Genomic DNA, 25279 nt, shown 5'->3' on the forward strand with positions numbered 1-25279 from the left:
TGAACTGACAGTTTACGCTATTTGAGGTAGGCTAATTATCCTTATGAGTGTGATGATGACGCGCACGTCATTTAATCTTATCATATCAATCTCCTTCAATTTTTGGGAAAAAAGGCAATAAATGCTTCGATGTTATAGCAGTATAGAAGAATAGATTAGTACAGCGGCTGGACATGAAAAGGATGTTCAGGAAAGCCGGAATAGTTCCTCATTTCTCAATCACGCTAAACAAATCATATATACCGAGCGCTGTGCCTACATATACATAGGTCTAAAAATGACCATGATGAACAAAGTGACTCTGAAGCTCAGCAGGAAACAACGGACAAGAAAATCCCACTACATCCTAGCCTTTTTAACATAACCGATCTCCTTACTCTGATTTCCAGTGCAAGTTGAAGCAAGGGGGAGCGTTCAGCTTTATGTCTCAAAAGGTGTGAGCCTCGTAAACAGGGAAAATACCACTCATGGCCAACGTTCCATCAAAATGAGATGTAAGAAGCATACCGTTTTAGACAAGTGAAAGTGGATCTCCAGAGTTCTACCTTACGTCAACTGTCGAGGATCAGGGAAACTACCGCATTTAGCGAGGAATATAGAATTACAACAGATGGTTTTCTTATGTTTCGACAGGATGTTGGCATTTACACGATGGTTCTGGACGATAACTACTGGACATTTTTCACTTAAACTTGCGAACAACTGGGTCCCACGAGGTAGAACATCCCATGACAACAGAAGGAGGCCGACACGACGGTCCCTCCCTTATGGTGTCATTCGAAGAAAAATGCAATGCCTGTGTCCTTCGAAAGAGGAGGCAACCTCCGCATGAGATCAAAACAGATGAAAACATTAAGCGAATAGGAGAACAGGTGATATAGGTAAATTTGTACCATTGATAGGAAAGCATTAAACTATGTGTATATTGTCAATTATAATGATGTTTGCCTTTGACAAGTACCAAAGCACTGTATAATTATAATCCAAATAAGAAAAAAAAAAACTCACTTATTATAGTAAGCCTCCTTCGATAGATTCACTCCTAACCGACGTGGAGCTGTAAAAACAGCCAAGTCCTCTAGCGTGCTAACCAGCGGTTCTAAGGACAAACGTGGACCTTCTTGAGCTAAACGCATAAGAAGGTACACAAGCAAAATGAGCAGAAGAAACCATAAGATTGGAACAGCCGAAATTCAACAATCCAAGCCCTAATTTTGCGCTGTTCCCAATAATCACTATACCTATCAACTGCTGAAGCATGAATTTCTAGTTAGGAATATGTCATTTGTGCAACATCTCACAAGAAAGGAGATTAAACTGGTGCACATAATTGTGATCGCCACGTGAACCGAATCAAAATCCTCCAAATTCTAGAGATTTTTACAATTGCACATGGAATAGAATTTTGTTGCGCACATACTTGATGTTTGCTACAGAAAACTAGCAGTGTTATCATTTCCTCTCGCAAGAAAAAAGAACTTCAAAAGTTAATGGCCTCGAATCAAAAGAGAAAGAAATAAAGCGCGACTGAGTTAATGAGTGAGTATCTCTACTGTTTGACTAATCCCCAAGTTAATCGACTTGAGGAAAACAGCAAATAAATAGAGGACCCCGTGTGAACGGAAGAAGTGAATTACAAATTACGTAGCGGGCGCATTACAAAGCGAGTCAAACAAAAAAATTACCACTTGTAGATGGATTTCTGCGAGAACCATCAGAAACTAATGAACACACTTGCATCTCATCATCATCGACTTCCTAAAAATAGTGAAATAAATGTAGGAATTAAATTCAGTTGTAAAAAAGAGCACCTGGAGAGGTGCATCGGAGGGTAGCAGAGTTGGTGGACTACATGTCTGAGGAATTTCTTCAACCTGAACAGTTCTGATGTGAGTGACAGAACATTTTAGAAAAATAATCTAAGCAACAAAGAACACAACACAGATAGATGTACACTTACACCTGAACTTTCACCATCTTGATTTTTTGAAGAAGTTTTAATTTCCTCCCCGAGAGTGTACGATGTGAAAAAAGGTAACTGGAATCCATTTACAACCAGATTTTGGTTCTCGGCACCATTCACTGTTTCTTGCTGTAGAGATCGGCCTGATTCCTCCAGTACACGTACGTCGCTTCCTAGCATCGGTGTGCTGGTCTGCAAAAATGTAGTTCACGGAAAGCAGAAAGATGATACCAACAGTAGATTCTTCCTCACATAACAACTCGTGAACTCTCTGTTTTTTTTTTTTGCTAAAAATTGTTTATTGTGTCGATATATATTGATATCGAAATGCCATAGGTCAATGTACTCATGTGAGCAACGAAATTGTTACTATCATCGATTTTCAGCAAAACACTTCAAATTCAGTCATGAATAGAAAGTTAAACAATCGTGGGTGGCGGCCTATACCGAAACGATCTTGGAAAAAAAAACGCTGCAATAAGCGAAAAATAGCCAGATTTGAATATGAGAATCTACTAGTACACAAATAGGGCGCAACAAAGTTTATTAAACTTGTGAAGAAAGCGGTAAAAGAAAAACCTACTTTTTTTGTTAAATTCTAAACTATGACTAAGGGCACTTGAGAAAAAAAAATGCAAAAAAATAAGGTAAAAAGGAAATACTGCAATCTATCAAAAATAATTCATCAATGGCCATCTATATACACCATATAAGGCAGCATATCACGATTTTGACGTGATGCAGAACCGACAGCGAAAGAGTAGTTTGGGTAGTAGAAGTTGCAGATGGTGATGGTTAGTTGCAGAACTTAGCGTGGTTCTGCTCATCTTTCCCTAATCGTCGTGAAAAAAAAATACGGGGACCGCTCAATTTCCTATGAGGTACGTTAGAAAGCGCCTTTAGGTACACGTTCTGGTTCCCACAGCAGCCTAATCATTGGTTTCACTGGAATAGGCTGGTGAGGAGACCTAATTAATTTTCGACCGCTCACTCGTGGGTGCGGAACGTGCGCAAGTTGAAATCGTCGTAAAAAAAAACGGCGTCTTCCATGGAGTCTTTCATTAGGAAAAGATGAGTGGAACTACGCTAGGTTCCGCAATCTACTACCTGAACTCTACGTTTTCGCTGTAGGTTCTGCACCATGGCAAAATGATACATTGCCTTTAAACCAGAGTCTCATCCATTTGTGAGAGCTGCCGCTGGGGAACTTCACTCTTCTAAACAAATAAATATGAGATATAAATAAGTAATAATAACAACAATGAAAATAAAATAAAAAGTAATAGTAAATAGAAGTTACAATAAAGTAAAGTAGGTCACATGGAAAATACTCTGATCATGACACAAAAAGAAGGGAAATAGAGTTGATCGCCGTGCAGCAGTTCGTTCTCGATGCTACTAGCTTTACTATTCCCAGTACTCTCAGCCTTCCTGAAGAGAAAACAGTTGTTTCTTGATTTCAGCACAACTTACTGACTTTTGATCGCTCGCTTGTGGATGCGGTGCGTTGCAACTAAAACCACCGTTTTTTTTTCGTCGAGTAGGGCGAGATGAACGGAACCGCAGTAGGTTCCGGGATCTGGTCCCCAAATTCTGAGCTTTCACTGTGGATTCCACACCAAGTCAAAATCGTTATTTGCTGCGTTTAGGTACAATGCATGCGTGCAGAGCTTTCTACTCGCCGACAAGCGTTAGATTCCAACTCTAATAAGCTAGTTACGCAAGGAAATCTGCTCAGGAAACAAAGGATGGAAGCAAGTGCAGTAGGACACAGATCAATGGAAGAGTTTCTAAATCTCCTCCCACAATTCTGTGGACCAGTAGATTGTCTCCTGATGTGCTATGTCCAAGATACCCATGCCAACAATTGAGAGCACGAAAATAAACACTTTCGATCCTATTTGCAAAGATATTTCATTGTGGGTGGGGCGTCAGCATGACAAAACGGAAGAAGAGCAATGATGTCATAATTGCACTATCAAAAGCAGTGCGGGGCAATTATCAACGCACATTAACGTTTTGGACACGCAGCAGTTCGTGAAATCGGCACCTGTTTGCTCTTCTTCCTCTCAAAAAAAAAAAAAAAAAAAAACAGAGAGAACTCCAAGAACCAGTTTCGTTAGGTCAACGCAGAAGACGTACAAGTTAGTTAATGAACCCTGTATTTTCGAACCAAGGATTTACCATATCCTTGGTCAGATATGCCAAAATCCTAGCTGGTAACTACTGCGTAAGAGCTAAGCTACGATTTAATCAATAAATTCGACATGCTGGTGAACAGATCAATGTTTCTTTGCTTTGCTACCCCTACGTATAGGTTTTCTGTCGTACATTTCTGCACATATATGGCTTTACATATAGTCATAGCTGTGCAGAAATACGATGCGATGTGGGAATACCTGGTTTATCTTTCATGTATTCCAATAGTAGCCTGCGTCTTTGGATAGACAAACTCGTTCTGAGATTACCAACTCTATCACGCTGGGCATGTAGGAAAATAATGCTTAGAGAGCGAAATATTCATGGTAATATAGTAAAACACAGGTCAATGGAAGATTTTCTAAACTTCCTCTTGTAATCTTATGGAGCGGACTGTCTCCTTCTGAGAGCAGTGATCTGTCTAATACTTAGAAGTGCTTCGGTAATGAATGAGCCAAGTAACTCTTTAAGAATGTGGAGGTGTTATAATTATCTCGTAATTTGCAGATCCTCTCCGCCTTCCTGCAATCTTTGAGGAAGGAAACGGAAGTGTGATCTATGGGAAATTTCGATCGTAAACAAAGATGAGCTATCATTACTTCAGGTTTTTAAAAACCAATTATGGCTGGCTTGATTCTTTGGTGGGCAATATTCAGCAAATTTCTTATACAGGTCTGTTTCAACAAAAAAATGAAAAGGTTCTAGTGTAGAAAGAAAATGGTAAATTCTGGAATTTTCTAGTTCTACCAGTAATTATGTGTAGCGCGCCACAACATTTATGATTATCAAAATCAAATAAGAAAGCACGAAACTTTCGACTTCGAACACCCCTCCATGGAAATGCAACATCTATATTCCTATTTGTAACCTTTAATTTTCGATATAGACTTTCAAATATTCACTGTTTGTTGCTGCAGTACGTTACAAAATCTCAGCTGTTCCACTCAGAGTACAGCAAAACGAGATTCGCTTATAAGGTCAACTGCAGTTTGCAATAAGACTCCGTTTTCGACACAAAAAATCAAATTTCCGAGAAGTGCTTCATCTTCCCCGAAGTGGATCGTGAATTGCTGATTCACCTTTCATCACTTTTCTTGGAAATGAACACAGCTGAGTCTATGAAAAAGAAACGGCGCAAAAAATCCGTAATTCGCTGACTCAGCGGCGTGTAATCAACCGCTTCCGCTGGCTGCATTCTTTTCCCTCTCAAAAGTCTGGTTCCACTTCTTCGTATCGAGCATCAGTGGTTCTTAATAAAAGAACTCAGAATTCGTATCTACCACAAATAAGGTCGTGAAGTAATTTTTTCCTTATTTCTAACAGCATTTCTTATCTCCTGTTTGTTTGAAACCGCCCCAGTGCAAACCAAGCCTTTCATCCCTCCGGAGTCGATAAATTGGTATCAGATTTGTCTGGGAGGATAAAAACACTGACTTGACCATCGGCTGGCCCCCGCAAGTCATTGTTGTATAGGCGCGTTCCAAAGCCTCATCGATTATGAATTCCAGTAAAACGGGTTAGCGCATCCCAAGTGGATTGATACGCCAGTGACTTTATGACTTTTTTATCCTTTCTTATCTCCTACTTTCACCTCTTTTTACGAATGAATTTGCTCAGAAAGGCATTGGAGATATCACTCAAACAACATGTACCCACATTTTTTCTTTTAATTGCACGGTTGCTTCTGACGTAGTTTCTTATTAAAATCACAATTTGTGGATTCGCTGAATTTTTTGTGTAGAAGGTTACAAAAACTACGTTAACTCTGATACTTTTGATCGTAAATACTATTAAAATTCCTTCAGAAAAATCTCGATTTTATTCGGTGCCGTTTCAAGAGGACTGACCTTAGTAGAGTTCACTACCCCTAGATATTGGGGATGCAGTGGCAAAGAAGAACCATAATGTGGTTGGTTAAAGAATGAATATGCCGAGAATGAGTCAGGTGCCAGAGAGGGAGCGCACGATTGCTGCGATGGTACAGATGTTTGAACCGTTCCGAAGATGCTGCAAAAATGATTACCACGTTATTTCATTTGAAACAGTTGGAGATTGAGCATGAGAAAAATAAGTGCTGCCATCGCAATGCAACGATAAAAAAAAGAAGTTTCGGACAACACCTTGACGGACCAGGTACTGCCGCTAGGTTCAAATATTCTTCTGGTCGCCGATGAAGCCCTAAACAACAAAGATTCCTTAAAAAGTTCTACTTTCTAACGCTGAAAACACAAGCAATGACCTATCTGATGAGGAATGATGTTTGAATTGACGTCATAACGCTGACACGAAAAGTTTAGCGGTCGAGTAAGAGTGAGTCCACCGCTAATATAGGATGGCAACATATCCCGTGGTGACTGACTAGAAGATATCACAGGATAAGAGGCCGTCGAAGTGGGAGTGTGTGTGTAGTTGAACTGAGGTTGTTGAAAAAGGTAGGTCGCATTTGTTGGAATAACTCCAGTTTTCTGCACAAAAGGAAGCGCGAATTGTACGCCGGTGGCTGCTGTATAATCCGACGTAGCTGGCGCTTCACTCTTCCCCACACAAATCAGTGGTCGCTCATCTAAATGAAAGCCATACCATCTACTCATTCGCTCAGAAAAGACACATTCACTTATGAGAAACTTCTCCTATAAGAGTTTGCAAAACGACATGGCATTATAGAAGTGCTTTGAACTCGATGAAGAATTTACAAAAATAGAATGGACATCAAGATTGAAATGAAGATACATTACCAATTTCGCCACAAAACGCGCTAGTTGTTGCATTGCTCGAAGTCAGAAGGTTCACAGCATAGTAGTTCTTTCCTTGACTCTGTTGGCTTATATCCTGGGAAACTTCAAACGACGTATTAACATAATTTGGGTTCGCTTCATGCTCCCATGAAGCACCAGATTTTCTGTAATAATGTTACTGTCATTCCCGGAAATTAGCAGTTGTAACTAAAAATCTCTCGGAAAAAAAAGATGCACTTCCTACAATAATTAGTCACCATTCGCCATAGCTGTGGGCAGCGGACTGTAAATTACTCTTTTAACTATCCTAAAAAGAAAGAAAGTGTCTTAAGCCACCTGTTTATTGAAGGTTCCTAATTAGTTACACATTTTTTTCCTTACCCTGAATTCCACGCACTGTTTTTCTAGACACCACGAAAATTTGCTAGCATTATACATTCCACACCCCGTCAGGGATCGAACTTTACACTCTCTGCATGGCGCAGTGCCTTAGACAACTACAACACCCCAGGTACCCTCTACACTCGAAAGCAGTCTAAGTATTAAATTCTTGCGAATTACTATCCCTTGACTACTTTTTGTCTTTTTACCATCTTCAAGCTAAAAGACAAAGGTTAAAAAGCTAGGCATTAACCATTCCCCTGGGATGCCAATGTTTCGGACTAGAATGATTTATGAACCTGTATGCGGTCTATGGGCGTGTGCAACACAGTCGTTAAGAAGTCCGACTGTAAATGCACGATCGATGGTTCGAAACAGCTCTAATAGCAGCTAGGAATCTTTCATCTCTCCGGGCGATAAACTGGTATCCGACTTGTATGGGAGAATAAGAACACTGACTTAGCACACCACCCTCCCCTGTCCTGCTCGCACTCTTCATCCTCCTCTGAAGTCATTGTAGGGCTGCACCATGTGCGTTCCTAAACCTCAAACGACCCTGAAAGTCAAAAAGGTGGGAGCATTCTAAGCGCAGTGATCAACGCTACACACATACACACATATACACATAACAGAACACTGACCACCACCACTACACACGCTTTATTCACGCTTAGAATTTTCTAAACTTTCAAGTTCTTTTTGCATTGAAGTTTTCATGCGGCAACTATCGCAAGTATGAGCGCCTTCTAGTGGAATTCTCTTTGTGACCTTCTCGAGGCGACAGTCGTGACATGGACTCTACATGATGGAGGGTAAAGTGCACTGCGTTGATTAAAGTCTTTTGGATGCGCGTCTGATGTCTACTGATCGATGCCGGAGAGATGAAAGGCTTGGTTGGCTCTAGGGCGGTTTCGAACTATCAACCGTCGCGGCTGCCAACTGTAACACGACTGATTTTCGGTTTGCGAAGAAAAAAAGAAAGAAAAACCTTCTTCGACGAATCAGTAATTCTCTCTATATTTGAATTCAGTTAAACACTGGCTCTACTTCAATTATGAATCTGACAACCATTTTGCGGGAGGCAACACTGCCCTAACAGCGAAAAAACAGACATTACATGTAAAAAATTTTTTAGATCGTAACGTAAGAGGAAATAAGCACTCCTGAAGGTTTGTGGAGAATGGCACTAAGCTGATCTTCAGTTCATTATTTCTGTATTAATGTATAGACATCTCAGATTTAGAGCGTATCTGCAAGCAGATGGTAAATATGTAATGAGGCGAATATGTCAAACCAAAAGAAAGTGATGCATCTTCGATTGTGATAGGAGAGAAAGAGTCGGGAGCAGATACCAAATATAGAAAACTGCAGCTCAATCGTGCTCGCCAAATTGGCTACATTTAGAATCCATTGAAAATAGGGTTATGCAGGAATGTAGCACTCATAGCTAATATCAATCGTGTAGTTGGAACACAATTCTCATAAAAACGACCCCACCCCTCCACTTTCCTTCCTCCTTTCATTCCCTCTAGCATACCCGCTTATGTAGCAATTAAAAACCAAATATATCGAATAAGACCTCAAAAAAATGTAAAAAAAAACCAATGACTTCATTAAAATCAAAGATAATAACGAACTATAGGCCAAATGAATACAGATGAATAAAAATAAATTTACGCACAATTTGAAGCGATTTTAGCGATAAACAATGACGCTGATTGTTAATGAGTGCGAGACTGGCGCGGATTTTGGTAGGTTTTAATAAACATTTGTAACTTGTGTGGCTTCAAACAATTTCCAATTGCCCACACAAAACACAATTGTTATAAAATAGAAACCTAGAAGGGCAAATCTAAGTGCTCGTTTTATAGAATAAGGTTTGAGCTGTAAAATACTTGAACTACCATTTTTATGATTTATTTATTTTTATTTTTAGTTTTTTCTGGATTTTTTTTCGAAATTCACCAAGGAAACGTTAGAAATTCTAACAAATTCCAATATCTTTCGTCAATTAACTTTTGAGAAAACGAAAAGAAATGTGAAGAAAATAAAACGAGATTCTTAACAAGATCAGGAAAAACCCTTCGTTTGAACATATTTCAAACTGAGCGAGTTTTTGCAAGGTATGACCTGAGCCATTGGACACTGTTTAAAGCCACTCAAATTTCGACGCGCAAGCTAAAAATCCAAATTTCCGCACTTTTCCTTGTGCGACTACGATAGCGGGGATAAGCAACTCGCAAAGCAAAAAGCAAGATCTTTTAATTTTTTGGCTTGCTCTCTTCCTGGCAAAATTATTTTTGCTGTACAGGTTTCGAGTCTTCCTCAATCATTTATTCAAATATTGCACGGTTTCATTCAAAAAGCAATTATCGAATATGTTTCTTTACTTCTTCTTTGTTTCCGTCAGGAATCCGTCCATGAATAACAAAAATGAGTGCTTATCAATTACCAATGACTTCTTGCCGTTCGTAACACTCTGTGAGCTATAAGATTGCCCCACATGCAGTTCCTTAACATTATCCAGACACCAGTACTTAAGAATACTGCACAACGCGTAGATCTCATTCGCCTTGGTGGCAATCTTTAAGAACGCGGTGGTTTACCAAACCCGCTAATCGGTGAAATTGGTCAGTTGTTTTCCTTTTAAGGTCTTGCGTGGTGTACTTGGAACAATATCGAGGATTGGCGAAGAGAGAGGAGTTTGATGGGATATGCATGGTATCAAAGACCTCGAGCCATTTTCAGGCTTTTGAAAAAGACGAGTTTGTCGAAACGTCAGGCCAATAAAAAGTTTCACCTAAACCTCGTTGGCAAAACAAGAAAATATTAATACACTATCAAATGTCGAGGTTTCAAGAAGAGAGGACATGGAGATTGTTGGACAGCATACCGCCACGATTTTTCCCCCTTGTTTCTTTACTTCTCTTGCTCCCATTCCCTCTTACAGTCCTTTTTGAAAAAATCCCAATGCACGCTTGACCTTGTATACAGTTGTCAACTTCACCGTTTTAAAAAGACAGGTAAACTCACCCCAGTTCTCGATCGTTCTCTCGTGAATTCACAATTATGTTCACTTCGGCAGAAACATTGTGCGCTGTTTCTTGAACACAGGAAGGACTTTGTAAGGATTTGTCTAAAAAGGCAAATCTTCATAACACAAATAAAGTAGCCCTACAAACAAGTGCACTCAAAACTAGCTGTTGTCAAATTCGTTACGTCGTAAACTTGTGGTTTCTCGCTGAGAGAGTTCCGCATTTACACAGAGTGCAGGTTTGGAAGACGCCGGATTGTCAGCGTCACACAGTTCTGAATAGGTGAGGTTTAGCATAGTCGGAACCTCTTCTCAAAAAGTGACGATAATTTCAAATTCACAGCAAGAACAAGGCAAATGTTATGTCCCCAATACAGCGTTCTTGAGAGCGGCAGTGTTTGCGCATAAGCGCTCTAAATAAAGAAAAGCTGCGTGTATCTTAGGCAGTGCTTTCACACCTCTCTTCCTATTCCTTATTCTTATTTCTGGGAAGGATTCTGTTTGTGCGCTCGACATAGTAGGACTCTGTTTGAGTAGATACGTCATGACACCCCCGCTGCGAGCAGACAAATCTCTTTTGAACGATCTTTCCATCCCTCATGTGCTTACTTTGTGCACTCGTTCTAATATTTTTCAACAACCCACTAAAATTGGAACAAGAAATCCCGTGAACAAATACGAAACAAGCACGACGACATATTATTATTAGACGTATTATCCACTTATAACCTTATTATATAATTTATCTAAAATTTGCAAGAAGTAAAACCAAGGAATCTATTCTATTAGTTTCCTACAAGGACCAGGGAAAGTACTCTGCAGATATTTACTTCTTAGATTCTGCAAAGTATATGAAATTATCTGCGTGAGTGCCACAGAACTACATAGTCAAAAAAGCTATAACAAGCAGCAAATCTAACGTTTAACAAAGTATAGTAAGGCCAAAACGACATGAGGCACGGTCCAATTGCGCACGCGGCTTCTGTCGAGGCTGATGTGAGGGAGCGTAGCGGTTAGAAGCGTTTCGGAACCTTTTCCAGCACCATCCATCGCTGCAGTTTGTGACTGTCCCACCTAGATTCCAACTGCTGCCTCCACAGCGCCGTTTCGAGCGCGTACGCAAATGCACCGCAACCACACTTGTGATTAATGTCGTTTTGACCGGACTATATCAATTTGCAAATACAGTTATTCGTCTTCATAATAAGAATCTGCATCGCAATGTTCGGTGTTCGAGAGCACACTAGTCTTCCAGGATTGTCCAGCCAATGAAATTAACGAAAAAAAGAGTCTCTTCAAGAAGGACACTCACTTGTTTCGACGACGGTGGCTGTTTCATTAGCGCCTACATCCACTTCTGGATAGAAAATTTCACTGAAAAAAAAATCGTCAAGACGAAGACTACTTATGCATATCTGGAACAAAGCATCATTCGGGTGACGCGCTGCGTGTTTTGGGAAAATCTCAACGTACGCTTGACCTGTGCACCGAACTCTTTCCACAGAGCGCTACAAGCTCTCCAAAGCTCCTTTCGCTTGTAAGAAAGGGATTGTAGAGGGAAAAGAGGTAAAGCCCACCCAAAAAAGTGGTCGTAATGGCAAATGATTTCGTAAGAAAAAAAAACACCATCTTCGATGTCGTTTTTTTTTACGATTAGGGAGAGTCGAGCGGAGCCACGCTGCTTTCAGCAATCCACAACTCGTACTCTACAGTTTCCCTGGGGTCTCCGTACTACGTCAATTTCTTGATACGCTGCCTTTAAAAGCAGCATATCACGAATCTGACGTTGTGAGGCAATCCGCCAGGAAGCCTAGAGATGAAATTATAGATTGCGGGATCAGGGGTGGTTCCGTTCATCTCTATCTTATTGATCTTTGACCGATCGTTCCTGAATGCGGCGCGTTGCAACTGGGATCGTCTTAAAAGCGTCATCTTCCACGCAGTTTCTTACGACAATCAGTGAAAGATGAGGGAAACCAGTCCTGATCCCGCAATCTACAACCCTAATTCTAGATTTTCCCACGCACCCCCTCACCACGTCAGATTTGCGGTGTGCCGCCTTCAATTTACTGTCTGTCCCACAGTCACCCTTATTGCTTCATGCACTATGAATGCATTCGGTTAAACTTCACTAGACTACCTCAGATTATGATGTACCTTTTATGTCCTTTTAGTTGTAAGCAAAAACAGCTGTTTGTAAGCCTTTCACACCTCAGATCACATTTAAAGGAATGCATCAGGATGTTGAGATCTGCAAATAGATAGGGGTAGGGGTGTAGCTCAGGATTGTGGACATACGATGGGACTTATTTCGAGGAAATCCACTGCTGTTGTTTCTTGATGTACTGCACAGTGGCTCTTTGACGTGGTACAGTAGCAGTCATAGCCGTTGAGGGACATCGCAGCACTTCTGGAAGGCATTAGACTGGCATTATATATCGTTATTTGTGATCTTAGGAGTTATATTTAAACATTATCTCGTTTGTTTGCTGTCACTAAGTCTCTGTTACATTCGTTCTCACAGATGGCATTCCATAACTGGCCTTGGTAGATTATCAACTATGAAGTTTCTGGAGTGTACAGGTTCGCCACTTATTCAGTTATGCTAAGAGGAATTCAAGCTCGGTGTGAGAAATTCCTTCATATACCCCGTTCTGCAGAGCTCTTGTTAGGTCCTCTGTATGCAGTTGTCGAACAATACTGTCATATTGGCGCGTTTGAAAGGTTATATCTGTTGATTAATACGGGGCGGGTGTGGAGCAGTCGGTTAGAGGTCCGTTGTAGCCACACCGTCGATGGTTCGAAACCGCCCTGGTGCAAACCAAGCCTTTCATCCTTCCGGGGTCGATAAGTTGGTACCAGATTTGTCTGGGAGGATAAAAGCACTGACTTGATCATCGGCTGCCCCCTGCAAGTCACTGTATGGGCCAACACGCGTTCCAAAACCTCAACGATTACGAATTCCAGTAAGATGCGTTGACGCATCCCGAGTGGATTGAGACGCCAGTGACTTTATCCTTTTTAATACTTGTCTCCACTAGGAAATTTGTAGGTGCCTCTGCATCGTTCCGATAACGCACTACCTCCACATTTAGAAAGTCAAGATTAGAGCGGAAATCTAACGTCATCGTATCCGTAAGATACATCTGCATGGATGCCTAATATCTGTGAGGGATTGTGCATGTTCTCAGACGGCTGGTAAAGGCAATAGATAAAGTGTCATTGTTAATCAAGCTGTTTGGGATGCGCCAATGCTTTCACTTCAATTCAGAATCATTTAAAGTTTGCAAACGCATTCCTAGCATATAGAATGACTTGCACGGCTAGCCGATGTGCCAAGACAGCGTTTTTATCTTTCCATACTACTCTGGTACTAATTTATCGACCCCCGAGACATGAAAAGCTTAATTTGCTGATGTATGGTTTCGAACCATTTACCGACCATGCAGCCACAGCGGAGCCGCTTATCAGATGCGCAGCACCTTCCTCCAGACGACTGATATGGTTTATCAAAACGACCGGAAGCTCAGTGCAGTTGTGCAAGAAGCTGCCCTGGAAGAGGAGCGGTTGTGGTCGGATGAGGAACATTGCTAGCTGGTGAGAGCAGCGATGAGAGACAGCGGTGATGCAAGCAAGAGTCCCTTCTCGATCCGAAGCGCTACGTTGAGAAAACCGCGGCAATGAGAATGAATCGTTGTTTGTTGTTGCGCGCGTAGCTACCGACGCAACGGCAGCCCATTCCTCTATCCAGTAGCAAGTGTCATGTAATGCGGTGATCCACATCCTTTCGAAACCGTTGTGAATTATCCCATTCCCATTCGTTGCTAGTTAGTGACAGATCTATGTTGTCAGCCACAGATTAACTGAGGTCTACACCTGCATTCGTTTACTATGAAATAAACCAAAAAACCAATCCATAGTTCTCGAAAAAAAAAATTTCAAGCAAATAGTGCGTTAGTTGTTGAAATAAGGAAAAGCGAACCTTTCTTTACTCGCCGAAGAGTCATTTAGACCTGTGTTGTTCAACCACACTACTTCAAGCCCTGAGCATTCGAAGTGAGCATCAACTACATGGTCGCCACGCTCTTCAGGCTTCTCTCCTTCGAAAATCATTTCCATCCCCTGTTTATATTCTGTATTCCGTGGATTTTGGTCTTCATGTGAAGGTGCATCAGACCCGTTGCTACCAGATGAATGGGATGCTAAATCAATATTGAATATAAGGTTCATAAGAACAGACAGTTCACAGTTTTCACAAGTGCTCGAAAAGTAGAATGCTCTTCCTCAATCCTCGACATACCATTGAAGGCAAGTGTATAGTGTTCTAAATCTTATAAAATCTGTATCATAGAAAGGTAGCACGGTAACACACATTGGTCTACTCAGCATTTGTTTCACTAAATTTTTCGATGATGGTAAATAGAAAATACAAGGCTGCCACATCTTCGAGAAGTGCAAAAGTTCGACTTTCGTTGAATCTTGGCATAGAGATTGCAACTCAGCTCCCAGAACTTTGGAGGTGTTTTGGATAAACGCTAAAAGTCCAAAAATGAATAGAAAGGAAGAATGCATAGCTGTGACCAACGAGCTGGCCCTGAATCAAAAAAAAAAATCAAAATCTTTGCGGGTTTTCTATGGGGTCATAGGCGGGTCGCATCCAAATTAGCATTAGCAGAGCGATTCTATCACGCGAAGGTCCGCTAATATCACGGCAACGCGGCTACCTAGGTAAGCACGACGATTTGAACTCTTTTGGTTTCGATTTTGGATGTAGAATCTTAGGGAATGATGACTTGTTCTGGATGAGGCATTTGAGAGGATATATCACAAATAATCTGACTTTCCATGCTCTGACGAAGGCGATGACGCCGAAACGTTAGCCGTAATAAAGTTTGTTAGCAATCTTGGTTGTTGTTTAAATTGGACTATGGGGCTGTCAGTTGCCAGCATTGACTACAACAACCAGGTGGAATTTAGATCAACGTTAAGAGCCGCATTTGTATGACTGCTGGTTTGCAGAGTACTCTAACACTAAGTGTAAGTTCCAAGAAGTCAGAGATACAGAAGGTCCCTCTGTGCGCAAATAAATTAGGTTACAAGAAAGCTTGGGAGTTACAGGATAACGATAATTCTCATTACCGTTGCTTTTGAAGCTGGAATGTTTCGTTTTAACGAAAGAACGGAGTTTTTATAAACATAATTTGAAGCTATCAGATACATCCTTATCTCATGTTTCACGTGAGGATTTTTCTTGATCCTGGTACGATCACAAAATTGCACCTCACATCACAAAATTGCAGGATATGTCTGATTCTCCAAAACAATTTTGTAGATAGTGAATTATATACCAGCCGGTGATGCAGCGTATGATTAGCGATAGATAAGCAGAGTCAGTTATTTAGGTACCAACGAAAGTGAATCTCCTTAGAATACGCACCATCGCTAATTGCTCTGACGAGGCATGTCAGGGACATGCTCGAAATTCCGCCAGGACCTCTTTACACACACCCGGCCGTCCCTAACACTGCCAAAGAGGGAGGGAACATTTCAAATCCTTGCTGAACAGGCAATCGCAGTCTTTCCCTGAACTTCTACACGTCCAACAAGCGACAGACACATCGATCAGCGAGCAACGACCGAAAAAGTTGGAGGTTCCAGTCAGTGACCAGAAAAGTACGAAAGAAAATTGTGGCGGAGACAATAGATTTAGCGCAGAAATCCCGAAATCTCTTTCTCCTTCGATTCGTGAGATGACGAAGATCATCCATTCAATATGGGTTGACGAAAGGATTCGTGACTCGTGGAGACACGCTATTATAATTCCTCCCCACGAGAAGCTATCCGGTACGGAACCCAGTAATTACCGAGGAATATCATTGCTGCGGGTAATGCACAAGGTTTTGGAGTGGATCATCGCTTATCAAACATTGCAAAGGAATAACCCAACACGGTGAACAAACCGGCTCAACCCCTGGCTGATCGACAATTGATCAGGTGATCACTGTAAGGAGAGTGACCGAAGTGTGGCAGCGGTATTCGAAGCCTGCACGGTTTGTTTTTCTGAATTTCGAAGTTCCTTTCAACTCTCCCCATTGAAGCTTCTCTTCATCGCGCTTCGCGAAGATGGAATTACAGAAAAGTTCGTACGCTCAATTAACGATAAGAATGGAAGAACAACTGCTGCGGTTCGAACATCAGCTTTGAAAGCTTTTTAGATTCTCTAAAATCATTCTATGCATTTCACTACTCGAAGTGGAAGCTGGAGTGGTAGAAGGCACTAGCGGGAGCTTTTCTGTTCAATTTTGCCATTGATGACATCATGCGAAAGACAGTTGATCAGTATCCTCCCAACATCGTCTTCGCACCATAAAGGTGCCCCTTGACCGATCTCGAGTAGGCCTACGGTGTTGTTGTATTCGTGGAAAGCAATATAAAACCTCAACATGTGATGAACTTAGTATCAAAATTAGTTGCAACCTATGGCTGCTACTCCGCTCTGCCAAATCTATGCAGGGTGGTGGGGGTCTCCTCGAGACTCTTAGAAGAAATAAGAGTGAACGGGCAACCTATTAACTGGATATTTGAGTTGTATATGGAAAACGATAGCAGCGGCGAGAGATATTCAGCAGAGGTACGCTGTAGCCCATTCGGCATTCAAATCCGTGATCAGGTCCCTGTGGTTGACCGTACGGATTCAGGATATGGGCAGCGCAGTCAACCGTGATGGAGAAGATTGACTACATGGGGTCAAGCTTACATGACTGTCAGGCTAACTGTTTGGCGACTAGTGTGACAGAACACTGCCGTAAAGCATTACGCGGAAGTTGGTATGATTTACCAGTGCATGACACGTAGAAAACACTAACATCTTTCTCGGGCTTATGAACTAGTCACAGAAAACCGTCTTCGCTTCCGTGGTCACGTTTTGATCATCTTCTCCAAATTGCCAGGAGGATGTTCTCAGACACAAACTGGAAAAGGCCTCCTGATCGTGGGAGAAAGTCTTGGAAGGAGGTGGTAAAAGAAGATATGAAGACATTTACCGTTGGTAGGCAATTCAGTCGAGACGTAACTTTTCGCAGAATGGAAAAGCAACGGATAGATTGATCCTACGTGAGCTCTAGCTGAGGATCGAACAGGATGGATGCAGTAGATTGCGGAACCCAGCGTGGTTCCACTATTCCACTCCTCTAATTGTCGCAAAAAAAACATCGTGGAGAACGTTTTTTACGACGATTTTTGTTGCAACGCGTCACTCTTCTTCACGTCCCGCATCCATGAATGAGCGGTCGAGGACCGCTGATGTCTTTTCACCAACCTATTCAAGTGAAACCAATGAATAGGTTTCTGAGGGGACCGGAACGGATATATAGAGAAGGCTTCTAACGTACCTCTTAGAAACCAAAGTGGTTCCCACATCGTTTTTACGACGATAAGTGAAAGATAAGTAGAACCAATCTACTACCCTAACTCTGCACATTTGTAGTGGGGTTCGCACCAAAATCGTGATACGTTGCCCTTAAATCAAAGTCATATCACTACGTCAGATCTTACAAACTTAATAGGCAAGAAACTGAGCACTCGTGGAAATCGAAAGATAATCACACGAGAGTGAGAACTCCTACGGAGGAAATGAAGTTGCACAGATGCAAACACGCTGCGAAAATAATAAGTTATCTTTAATGTAGCTGAAGATGATACCATTTGCAAAGAAATTTTGGGAACTTTGTTCTACTGTGAAGAGATCCGAAATAACCAAAAATTGCTGAGTTCAAGCACCACTCTTCTACCAGCATACCACTCGTATCACGATCAGATTCTGAACTTCCGTTGCATGATGTTCGTTCTTCAAACGTTCAATAAACAGGACTTTTGTTTCTATATATGGGGCGCGTAATCGGAACTGTATACAGGCATTTATTTTGTTTCGGGCGACAACGCTGCAACATCTATAGCTACGTCATTATCCATCGATTCTAGCATGCTGTTAAATTATTATTGTAAATTCTAGATTATTAGTGATGCTCAGTCCGTATGCGCCCTCTTTGATCTCATTCTCTGTCACCTTGTCAACGGTAAGGATGCAACTTAGTTACCGATGGATATTGCAGTTGCCCAGAATTACACAAACGCCAAAATGTCTAATCCATTTGAGGAAAAAAATCAACAACAAAATCAAACGGAAAAACTGTTCGTGTACTACTCTCTAGCAGTTTTATTGTTAATTCCGTTCCTACCTAATTTGTCGTATCGTTCGAAGCGCACGTAACAATAGTCACGATGCAGCAACGACTACTTTGATAACTTGGAAATGAATGCGTGAAGGTGCGGTTCGTTAATTCTCAATGTCTTGTCCGATAGGGTCCATACAGAGCCTTAGAATCCCTCGGGTATTACAGGCTCTCTTCATTCGGAAGTACCTCATCTACGAGTTCTATTAGTTTTGTCAAATTTCAGTCGCTTTCTCCATTGGCGAGGAGAAACCTGACACTTTTGCACACTTCATAATCATTCTACATTCGAGTTTAAATGCTATAGATATTCCATACTTTCTCCGTTAGCGTTGCGTATCTCGCAAAAAAAGTTATTCAAGAAGTAACTAGTTTTCTTATATTTGTAGATACCTCCCTCTACTCTCTCGGTATTTAATAAAACTTCACGCATAGAATTCATTTGGTAAAATGATCAGAGTAAATATCAGTTCTAGTCGTTCCAGAAATACAAAAACAGCACATTGATCGCTCTTGCACCAAACAGATTCCTTTTCGAGACACATAATATAACCATTTACAAGTTCAAACAAAATGATTAGCCGCAAGCAAAGCCGTATACGTTGGCCAGCACTGCACGCAACATTAGGCAATTTGTAACAAACAACTGGCTTCCAGGTACAATGTTAGACTAAGTTTATGACTGCTAGAGGAAAAACATTTTGCCAAATTGCTCTGTTACTAGTAAGGTATCTTCTACTAAATTACTTGAATAAAACACCGTAAAAACACCGAAACATGACCTTACCTTGTGAATTTCCAGCCACCTCTGTCGACGTGTTTCCATTCTCCATTGTTCTTCTGGTGAGGAGAAATGACGTGAACGCGACTCTTAGAAATGGTAAATTCTAAACAAGAGCGATACAGTGTCTAAGAACAACATATGAGCACCGGCACTATTCTTGCACCAGATAACCGCAACGCGCATCGATTTCGAGTTTTCACGTCAGCGTTCGAGCAACCACTGACACATATATGAGTGAACAAATTCTTCCAACATATTGATGATTGTTGTCGTGTCAAACTCAACAACTCACGGTTTTGCTCGTTGCGGTTGTCCAATAGTGAAACATCAGCGCTTATACAGAACTGTTCTAAAAGTTTGCGGCAGCGAAAACGCATAAATAATATGCCGTGATGCTGAACGTGACGTTTAGCTTACTGTACCTAAAAATGGCTGACGAATTGTCTAGTATTTTTTATCTCAACAAGATCGCGTTCATCACACAATATTTCCGGAATTGGCGCCACATCTCAATTTTTCACTTTTCGAGTGCTTCCTTTAGCTGCTCAGCTACATGTGTTAAACTCGCTCAGTAAGGCTGCCCGCAGAGTTCAGAACCGTTTTGGCGGGGTGCGTATCGTTAGGTACTCGCAGCCTCCGCGACAACCTATCCTTAGGGGAAACGACTAGCAACGGCTACCATTAATCGCTCTGCGCAGCTGTTAATAGCATCTGCAGAGCATTGCGCTGCGTTCGCCATACGCCCCGCCCATCACATCGTCCATCTTCGGCCCCCATCGTCTGATGAGGTGCGAAGCATGCCTCGCGGGAGCACGTTATCTCTGGTATTGCTTTTGTACGGAGTATCGATCGCTTACGTATAGAGATACATCAAACGATTGTATACGGAATCCCAGAAATAGGAAATAATAGTGTTCTATCTATGTAAAACAAACAAATCGAAACTTTACAAACCACAGCAGTATTATACATGGATTAAATAGTCTGTATAAATACAAATATACATCTATATCTTCTAAATAGTTCCTTCAATCTGGATCTTTCAAAAACCAGGTTCTCGTTTCTACACCTTTTAACTTTCATTTTGGAACTTCATTTTGCAACGTTTTCAATTTTCAGCTTCATTTATGTTTTCCCATGCTGTTTTTTCTTGTACAAATCTACGCTCCTCCACAACGGTTTACCGCCTCATAGTGGCGTGGAGGTGACACTGGGCGTCGAACTGCGATGCACAGCGGAGGTTCGTCCTCCGGCAGGGTCTCCCAAGCTGAGAAGGAGTTCGACACATCCGACATTCCGACTTCTCGGAATCGGAAGCCTAGCTAAGAGTAAACCACTGCTAAGATTCACCACCGTCTTGGCAAAATGTCGCAAGGTGGTTCCCTGATCCATATAGGTTGGGCGACGACCTGTGGTGAAAGCTAAGCTCGCCGTGGCATGGCTGCTTAGTTTGGGGAAAAGTCTCTTTGCCACTCCAGCATATTCACTGCCTCAGTACCCTGCACACTGGGCCCTGCCGTCTCAGACGTCGGACGGTATGGCGACCGGTGAGAGGCGATCAAATCTCAGGTTGCTCAGGACGTCATTGATTCTGGACCAAGGCGACACACGCACGACTCGCCATGGAGACTGTCTCAGACTGTGTACTTACAACGCGAGAACAGTTTCCAAAGACGCCGACCTGCATTCCTTCTCGGAGCTGCAGAGCGTATCAAATTTCACGTGATTGCTCTGCAGGAGACCAAGTGCAGAAGGAGCGACGTACGACAGATGAATGACGGTACACTCGTCATTCGTGGAGAGAAGGTTCCGTCGCGAAATGTAGGCGGTGTTGGTTTCGTTGTGCACCCATCTGTCGTCCATCTCGTCGATTCTCACGAGATCCTGTCACCTCGTCTGGCCATTCTTCGCCTCCGCCCTCTGCGCCAAAAATCCATCAGTATCATCAACTGCTATTCACCAACATCAGCAGCTGATGATTCCGAATTGGACGCGTTTTACGAGGAGCTGGAGGAAGTAGTCCACAACGAGAAGTCCTTTTACAAGGTCGTTGTCGGAGACTTCAACGCAAAACTAGGAAAGGCCACAGAAGAGGAATACAGGATTGGAAGATTTGGACTAGGGGACCGGAATGGAAATGGCAATCGTCTCGCCGGGCTGTTGTCCGCCGCTCGCCTCTTTCATGGGAACTCTCTTTTCATGAAAAAAGATCATCGTCGGTGGACATGGGAATCGCCCAATGGCGCGACTCGTGCGGAGATCGACCACATACTCACCAACCGGAGGTGGTGTCTATTTGACGTCTCAGTAGTACCATCCTTTTGTAGTGGTTCTGATCACCGTCTCCTTCGTGCGAAAATACGACTTAGCCACACGATGGAAAAGAACATGTGCTATCGGCAACGAAGGAGAAAAGAAGTCGTCTACGACGATTGCGTACTCGAGGACTCCCTGTCCCAAGGTGACTGGCACATCGAGGAGGACCCAAACGTGGACTACGAGATGCTGCTCAGAGGATTACGAGCCTGTGCTGAACGTGCCTCGAAGTCGCGCACGACAAACTTGGATCGAATTTCGAAGACCACCAAGGAATTGTTAGGAAGAAGAAGGGCTTTGAGGCTTGATCCGAATGCATCGCACATTGAGCGGTTAGTAGCAAACACTAGCTGCAGAAAAGCGTTGCAGGAGGATCTTTTGAAGTACAGGCAGAAGAAGATTCTAGAAGCAGCACAAAGAAGAACGAGTCTAAAGAAGTGCCGCAGGGATCTCCGCGAATATAATATTCCGCTAGCAACCTTGCTGAGCGAAGACGGGACTCGCACGTCTTCTCGTCGTGAGATGGAAATCATTACGGAGAGGTTCTACTCGAACCTTTTCCGTTCATCAACTCCTGTGTCAAGCCCAATCATCCCCACTGGCGAAGCTCCACCACGGATTCTCCCTTCGGAAGTACGAGTCGCTATCAAGAGCATGAAACCTGGCACAGTCCCCGGACCTGATTTTATATCAGCAGACTTTCTTCGGGCTGGTGGCCATCCGCTTCATGTAATCTTAGCAGCGCACATGACATCCTATCTTCAGAAAGAAAGGATCCCAGACCAGTGGAAGACCTCGCGAACCGTTCTTATCCATAAGAAAGGTGACCGAGAGGACCTTCGGAACTACCGTCCGATATGCTTGCTGAGCGTGTTATACAAAGTATTCACCAAGGTCATCCTCACACGCATATCTAGGACGCTGGATGAAGCCCAGCCTCAAGAACAAGCTGGATTCCGCCAAGGGTTCAGCTGCTTGGACCACATCCAGACCGTGTCGAGGGTCATAGAGGTTTGCCGGGAATACCGCCTGCCCCTAGTTCTAACCTTCGTCGACTATGAGAAAGCCTTTGACAGCGTAGAAACGAATGCAATACTGTCAGCGCTGGTCGATCAAAGTGTGGACGCGTCATATGTGAGGAAATTAGCCAATTGCTACGATCGATGCACGACTAGGATACAGCTTTTCCACCGCCCTCTCACCATACCCATTGGAAAGGGGTACGACAAGTCGATACTATATCGCCGAAGCTGTTCACGGCTGCATTGCAATGGATAATGAAATCACTATCCTGGGAAGAAAGGGGCATACGTGTTGATGGAAGATTTCTTTCGAATCTTCGTTTCGCGGACGACATCGTTCTCTTTTCGAGCAGTACCAATGAAGCAGAAACGATGCTCAACGAATTGAACGAAGCAGGGAAGAGAATAGGACTACGAATAAACAGAAAGAAGACACAGTTCATGAAGAACGCGCACTGCGAGGACGGAGGAGTACAACTTGAAGGCTCCCAAATCGTGGAAACTCCGTCATACGTATACCTTGGACGTTCTGTGAACATGGAAAACGACTTGAAGGAAGAACTGAATAGAAGAATGAGAGCAGCATGGGCAGCATTCGCAGCCGTCAGGGAAGCTACGGACCAACTGACGGACCATGATCTTCGTGCCCATCTGTTCGACTCGACAGTCCTTCCAGCGCTCTGTTACGCAGCGGAGACGTGGGCAGACACCGCAGCCACGTCTAGGAAGCTACTTACTACCCACAGAGCCCTTGAGAGATGTCTCCTGAAGTTTAACCGGCGCACACAACACCTTGCCGGTCTTCGTAGCTCCGACTTAAGAGGAATGTCCCGTCTTCGCGACCCAGCGGAATATGTATCGAAAGCAAAACATAGATGGGCCGGTCACATCATGAGAAGAATCGACGATAGATGGACTAAAAGAACGCTAGAGTGGATCCCAAGGGACGCTAAACGCCCCCGAGAGAGACCGCCAACGAGATGGAGTGACGTGTTCGCTGCACGGATGGACCAGCTGAGAGCTCAGCTGGATACGGCTCAAGGACCTCGTCATCGTCACTCACGAAGCTTGAGAACATCTTGGATGACAATGGCGAGGGAACGAAACGAGTGGAAGAGATGCTGGGGCCCGCACGTCGAGTGAAGACGGGCCATCTAAGTATCTAAGTAAGTAAGTAATCTACGCTCTTTCTTCATTTTTAGCATTTTCATTTTCTACGTCCTTTTCCACTTACCTTTTCGTTCTTTGGACCTTCCTAGAAGTCAACTTTATCATTTAATTGCAATACAAACACGGCACATGACCTCAGTGACGTGATGATGGATGTGCGTGGCTTAGTGATCATAGGTGGACTCAGATACGTCTGCTCTGGCTCACCTACAGCCTCTTCTGCAGGCACTTATTCGGCTGCAGATAATCGGCTGCGGGTACCTAACGACTGCCCCTGGTCTGGCGGCTCTGCGGCTTTGCTGGTGCTTGACTATTCATCTTACTTATGAATCATCCATAGAATTCAAAAATTTGAAGTAGTCTGGATGTAAAGTTGTCAAGTAACGGAAAAAAGGTCCGTCAATTCTCCGAAACTGACTGACTCTCCACTTAGTTCGGTTATTGACTATTCACAACAGTGCGCTCAATAAGCACCAAAAGCGCAGAGCTGCCAAACAGCGCGCCCACGCGGCTCTCAACTCTGCGAGCAGCCTAGAAAAATTGACACGGAAAAACCGCTCCTTACACCATCTTTTCAGGACGACTAGGAGGAACCGAACGTGAACACGTTCGTAAAACACCTAACATTATCGGTGAAAATGTTGTTGGGAGGGGAGGGGAGTGCTCTCAACTGCTCCCTTATTTCTGGAAGCTCTATGTTCTTTTTTGTCTCTTCGTAATTTTAGCTTACATATCACTGATCCTCTAAGAATAAAGCTTCGGTTTGGGGGCCCTGCTGATTTGGCTATTCACTTGAAGAAGTAAGAGGGGGTGGAGTGCAGCCAACCCCCCTCTACTCGTATTATCTTTTCATCGAAAGATCCCAACATAATCAATTTCGTGCTAATGCATACCACTTCTGTTTCGGTTGTTGTTTTCATATGATCCGGTTGACTAGATAAATAAACACCAATAGGTTAGAACAACTGTGAAGACTTAATTGTTAACATTCTTGTGTGAACTAAGATTCACACAAGAAGAATTCTTAGCGCAGATCGTCTCGTCTCTAGGTTTATTTTTCGTGGCCCAAATGTGGGTCCTGGCAGAATATGCGTTAAGAAAGGTTTTCAGGACTTCTGTTGAAATGGAAGTGTAACTTGGAAGGGTGTTTGCTTCTATTATATTATAGCTGAGGAAGCGATCAAAAGTTTCTAGAGCAAATTTAACTTCACTACTCAAGCCGTTTATTTTTTTACCAGTCTGAACGTGGCTAAAGCCGGATTTCGGACTTTCTCTGGTGTTCCCTTCACTCGCGATAACTGATTAAAGACAGCATTCCATGAATCTGAATTTGCGACATGCACATGAAGTTGCTGCGCGATACTACTGCACTATGGCGCAGCAATTCAACGCCGCTGGGCCTGCGTCACCTCATTTTACCGCTTTACGACCCGCCACACCCCAT

General features: G+C 42.8%; 3 protein-coding genes across 7 annotated transcripts in view; 2 read left to right on the forward strand and 1 right to left on the reverse strand.

Annotated features, from left to right (window-relative positions):
* The window catches only part of RB195_010297 (uncharacterized protein), a gene marked incomplete at both ends in the record, with an annotated part of 46594 nt that extends 25972 nt beyond the window's left edge, over nt 1-20622 (reverse strand). For 2 of the 5 annotated variants that reach the window (XM_064191232.1, XM_064191230.1), the window contains 14 exons: nt 1009-1126; nt 1686-1758; nt 1812-1874; nt 1961-2155; nt 6010-6169; nt 6283-6340; nt 6402-6725; nt 6898-7061; nt 10312-10414; nt 10498-10587; nt 11625-11686; nt 14295-14514; nt 19331-19430; nt 19620-19655. In XM_064191232.1, coding sequence (XP_064048811.1) covers nt 1009-1126; nt 1686-1758; nt 1812-1874; nt 1961-2155; nt 6010-6169; nt 6283-6340; nt 6402-6725; nt 6898-7061; nt 10312-10414; nt 10498-10587; nt 11625-11686; nt 14295-14514; nt 19331-19430; nt 19620-19655 — 1766 coding nt within the window. Of the gene's footprint in view, nt 1-1008; nt 1127-1685; nt 1759-1811; nt 1875-1960; nt 2156-6009; nt 6170-6282; nt 6341-6401; nt 6726-6897; nt 7062-10311; nt 10415-10479; nt 10588-11624; nt 11687-14294; nt 14515-19330; nt 19431-19473; nt 19723-20511 lie in introns of those variants that run through there. The other 3 variants (XM_064191231.1, XM_064191229.1, XM_064191233.1) reach the window with 3 other exon arrangements.
* Nucleotides 20623-21097: 475 nt separating this feature from the next.
* On the forward strand, nt 21098-22921 carry RB195_010299 (uncharacterized protein; the record flags this gene model as incomplete). The annotated part of the gene is made up of 1 exon (XM_064191235.1): nt 21098-22921. The coding sequence occupies one exon, from the start codon at nt 21098-21100 to the stop codon at nt 22919-22921; it is 1824 nt and encodes a 607-aa protein (XP_064048818.1).
* Nucleotides 22922-23037: 116 nt separating this feature from the next.
* Nucleotides 23038-23808, forward strand: RB195_010300 (uncharacterized protein; the record flags this gene model as incomplete). The annotated part of the gene is made up of 1 exon (XM_064191236.1): nt 23038-23808. One exon carries the CDS (start codon nt 23038-23040, stop codon nt 23806-23808), a length of 771 nt encoding a protein of 256 aa, XP_064048819.1.
* Nucleotides 23809-25279: the final 1471 nt, after the last annotated feature.

The sequence above is a fragment of the Necator americanus genome, chromosome III, assembly GCF_031761385.1.
Source record: "Necator americanus strain Aroian chromosome III, whole genome shotgun sequence".
Lineage (NCBI taxonomy): Eukaryota > Metazoa > Nematoda > Chromadorea > Rhabditida > Ancylostomatidae > Necator > Necator americanus.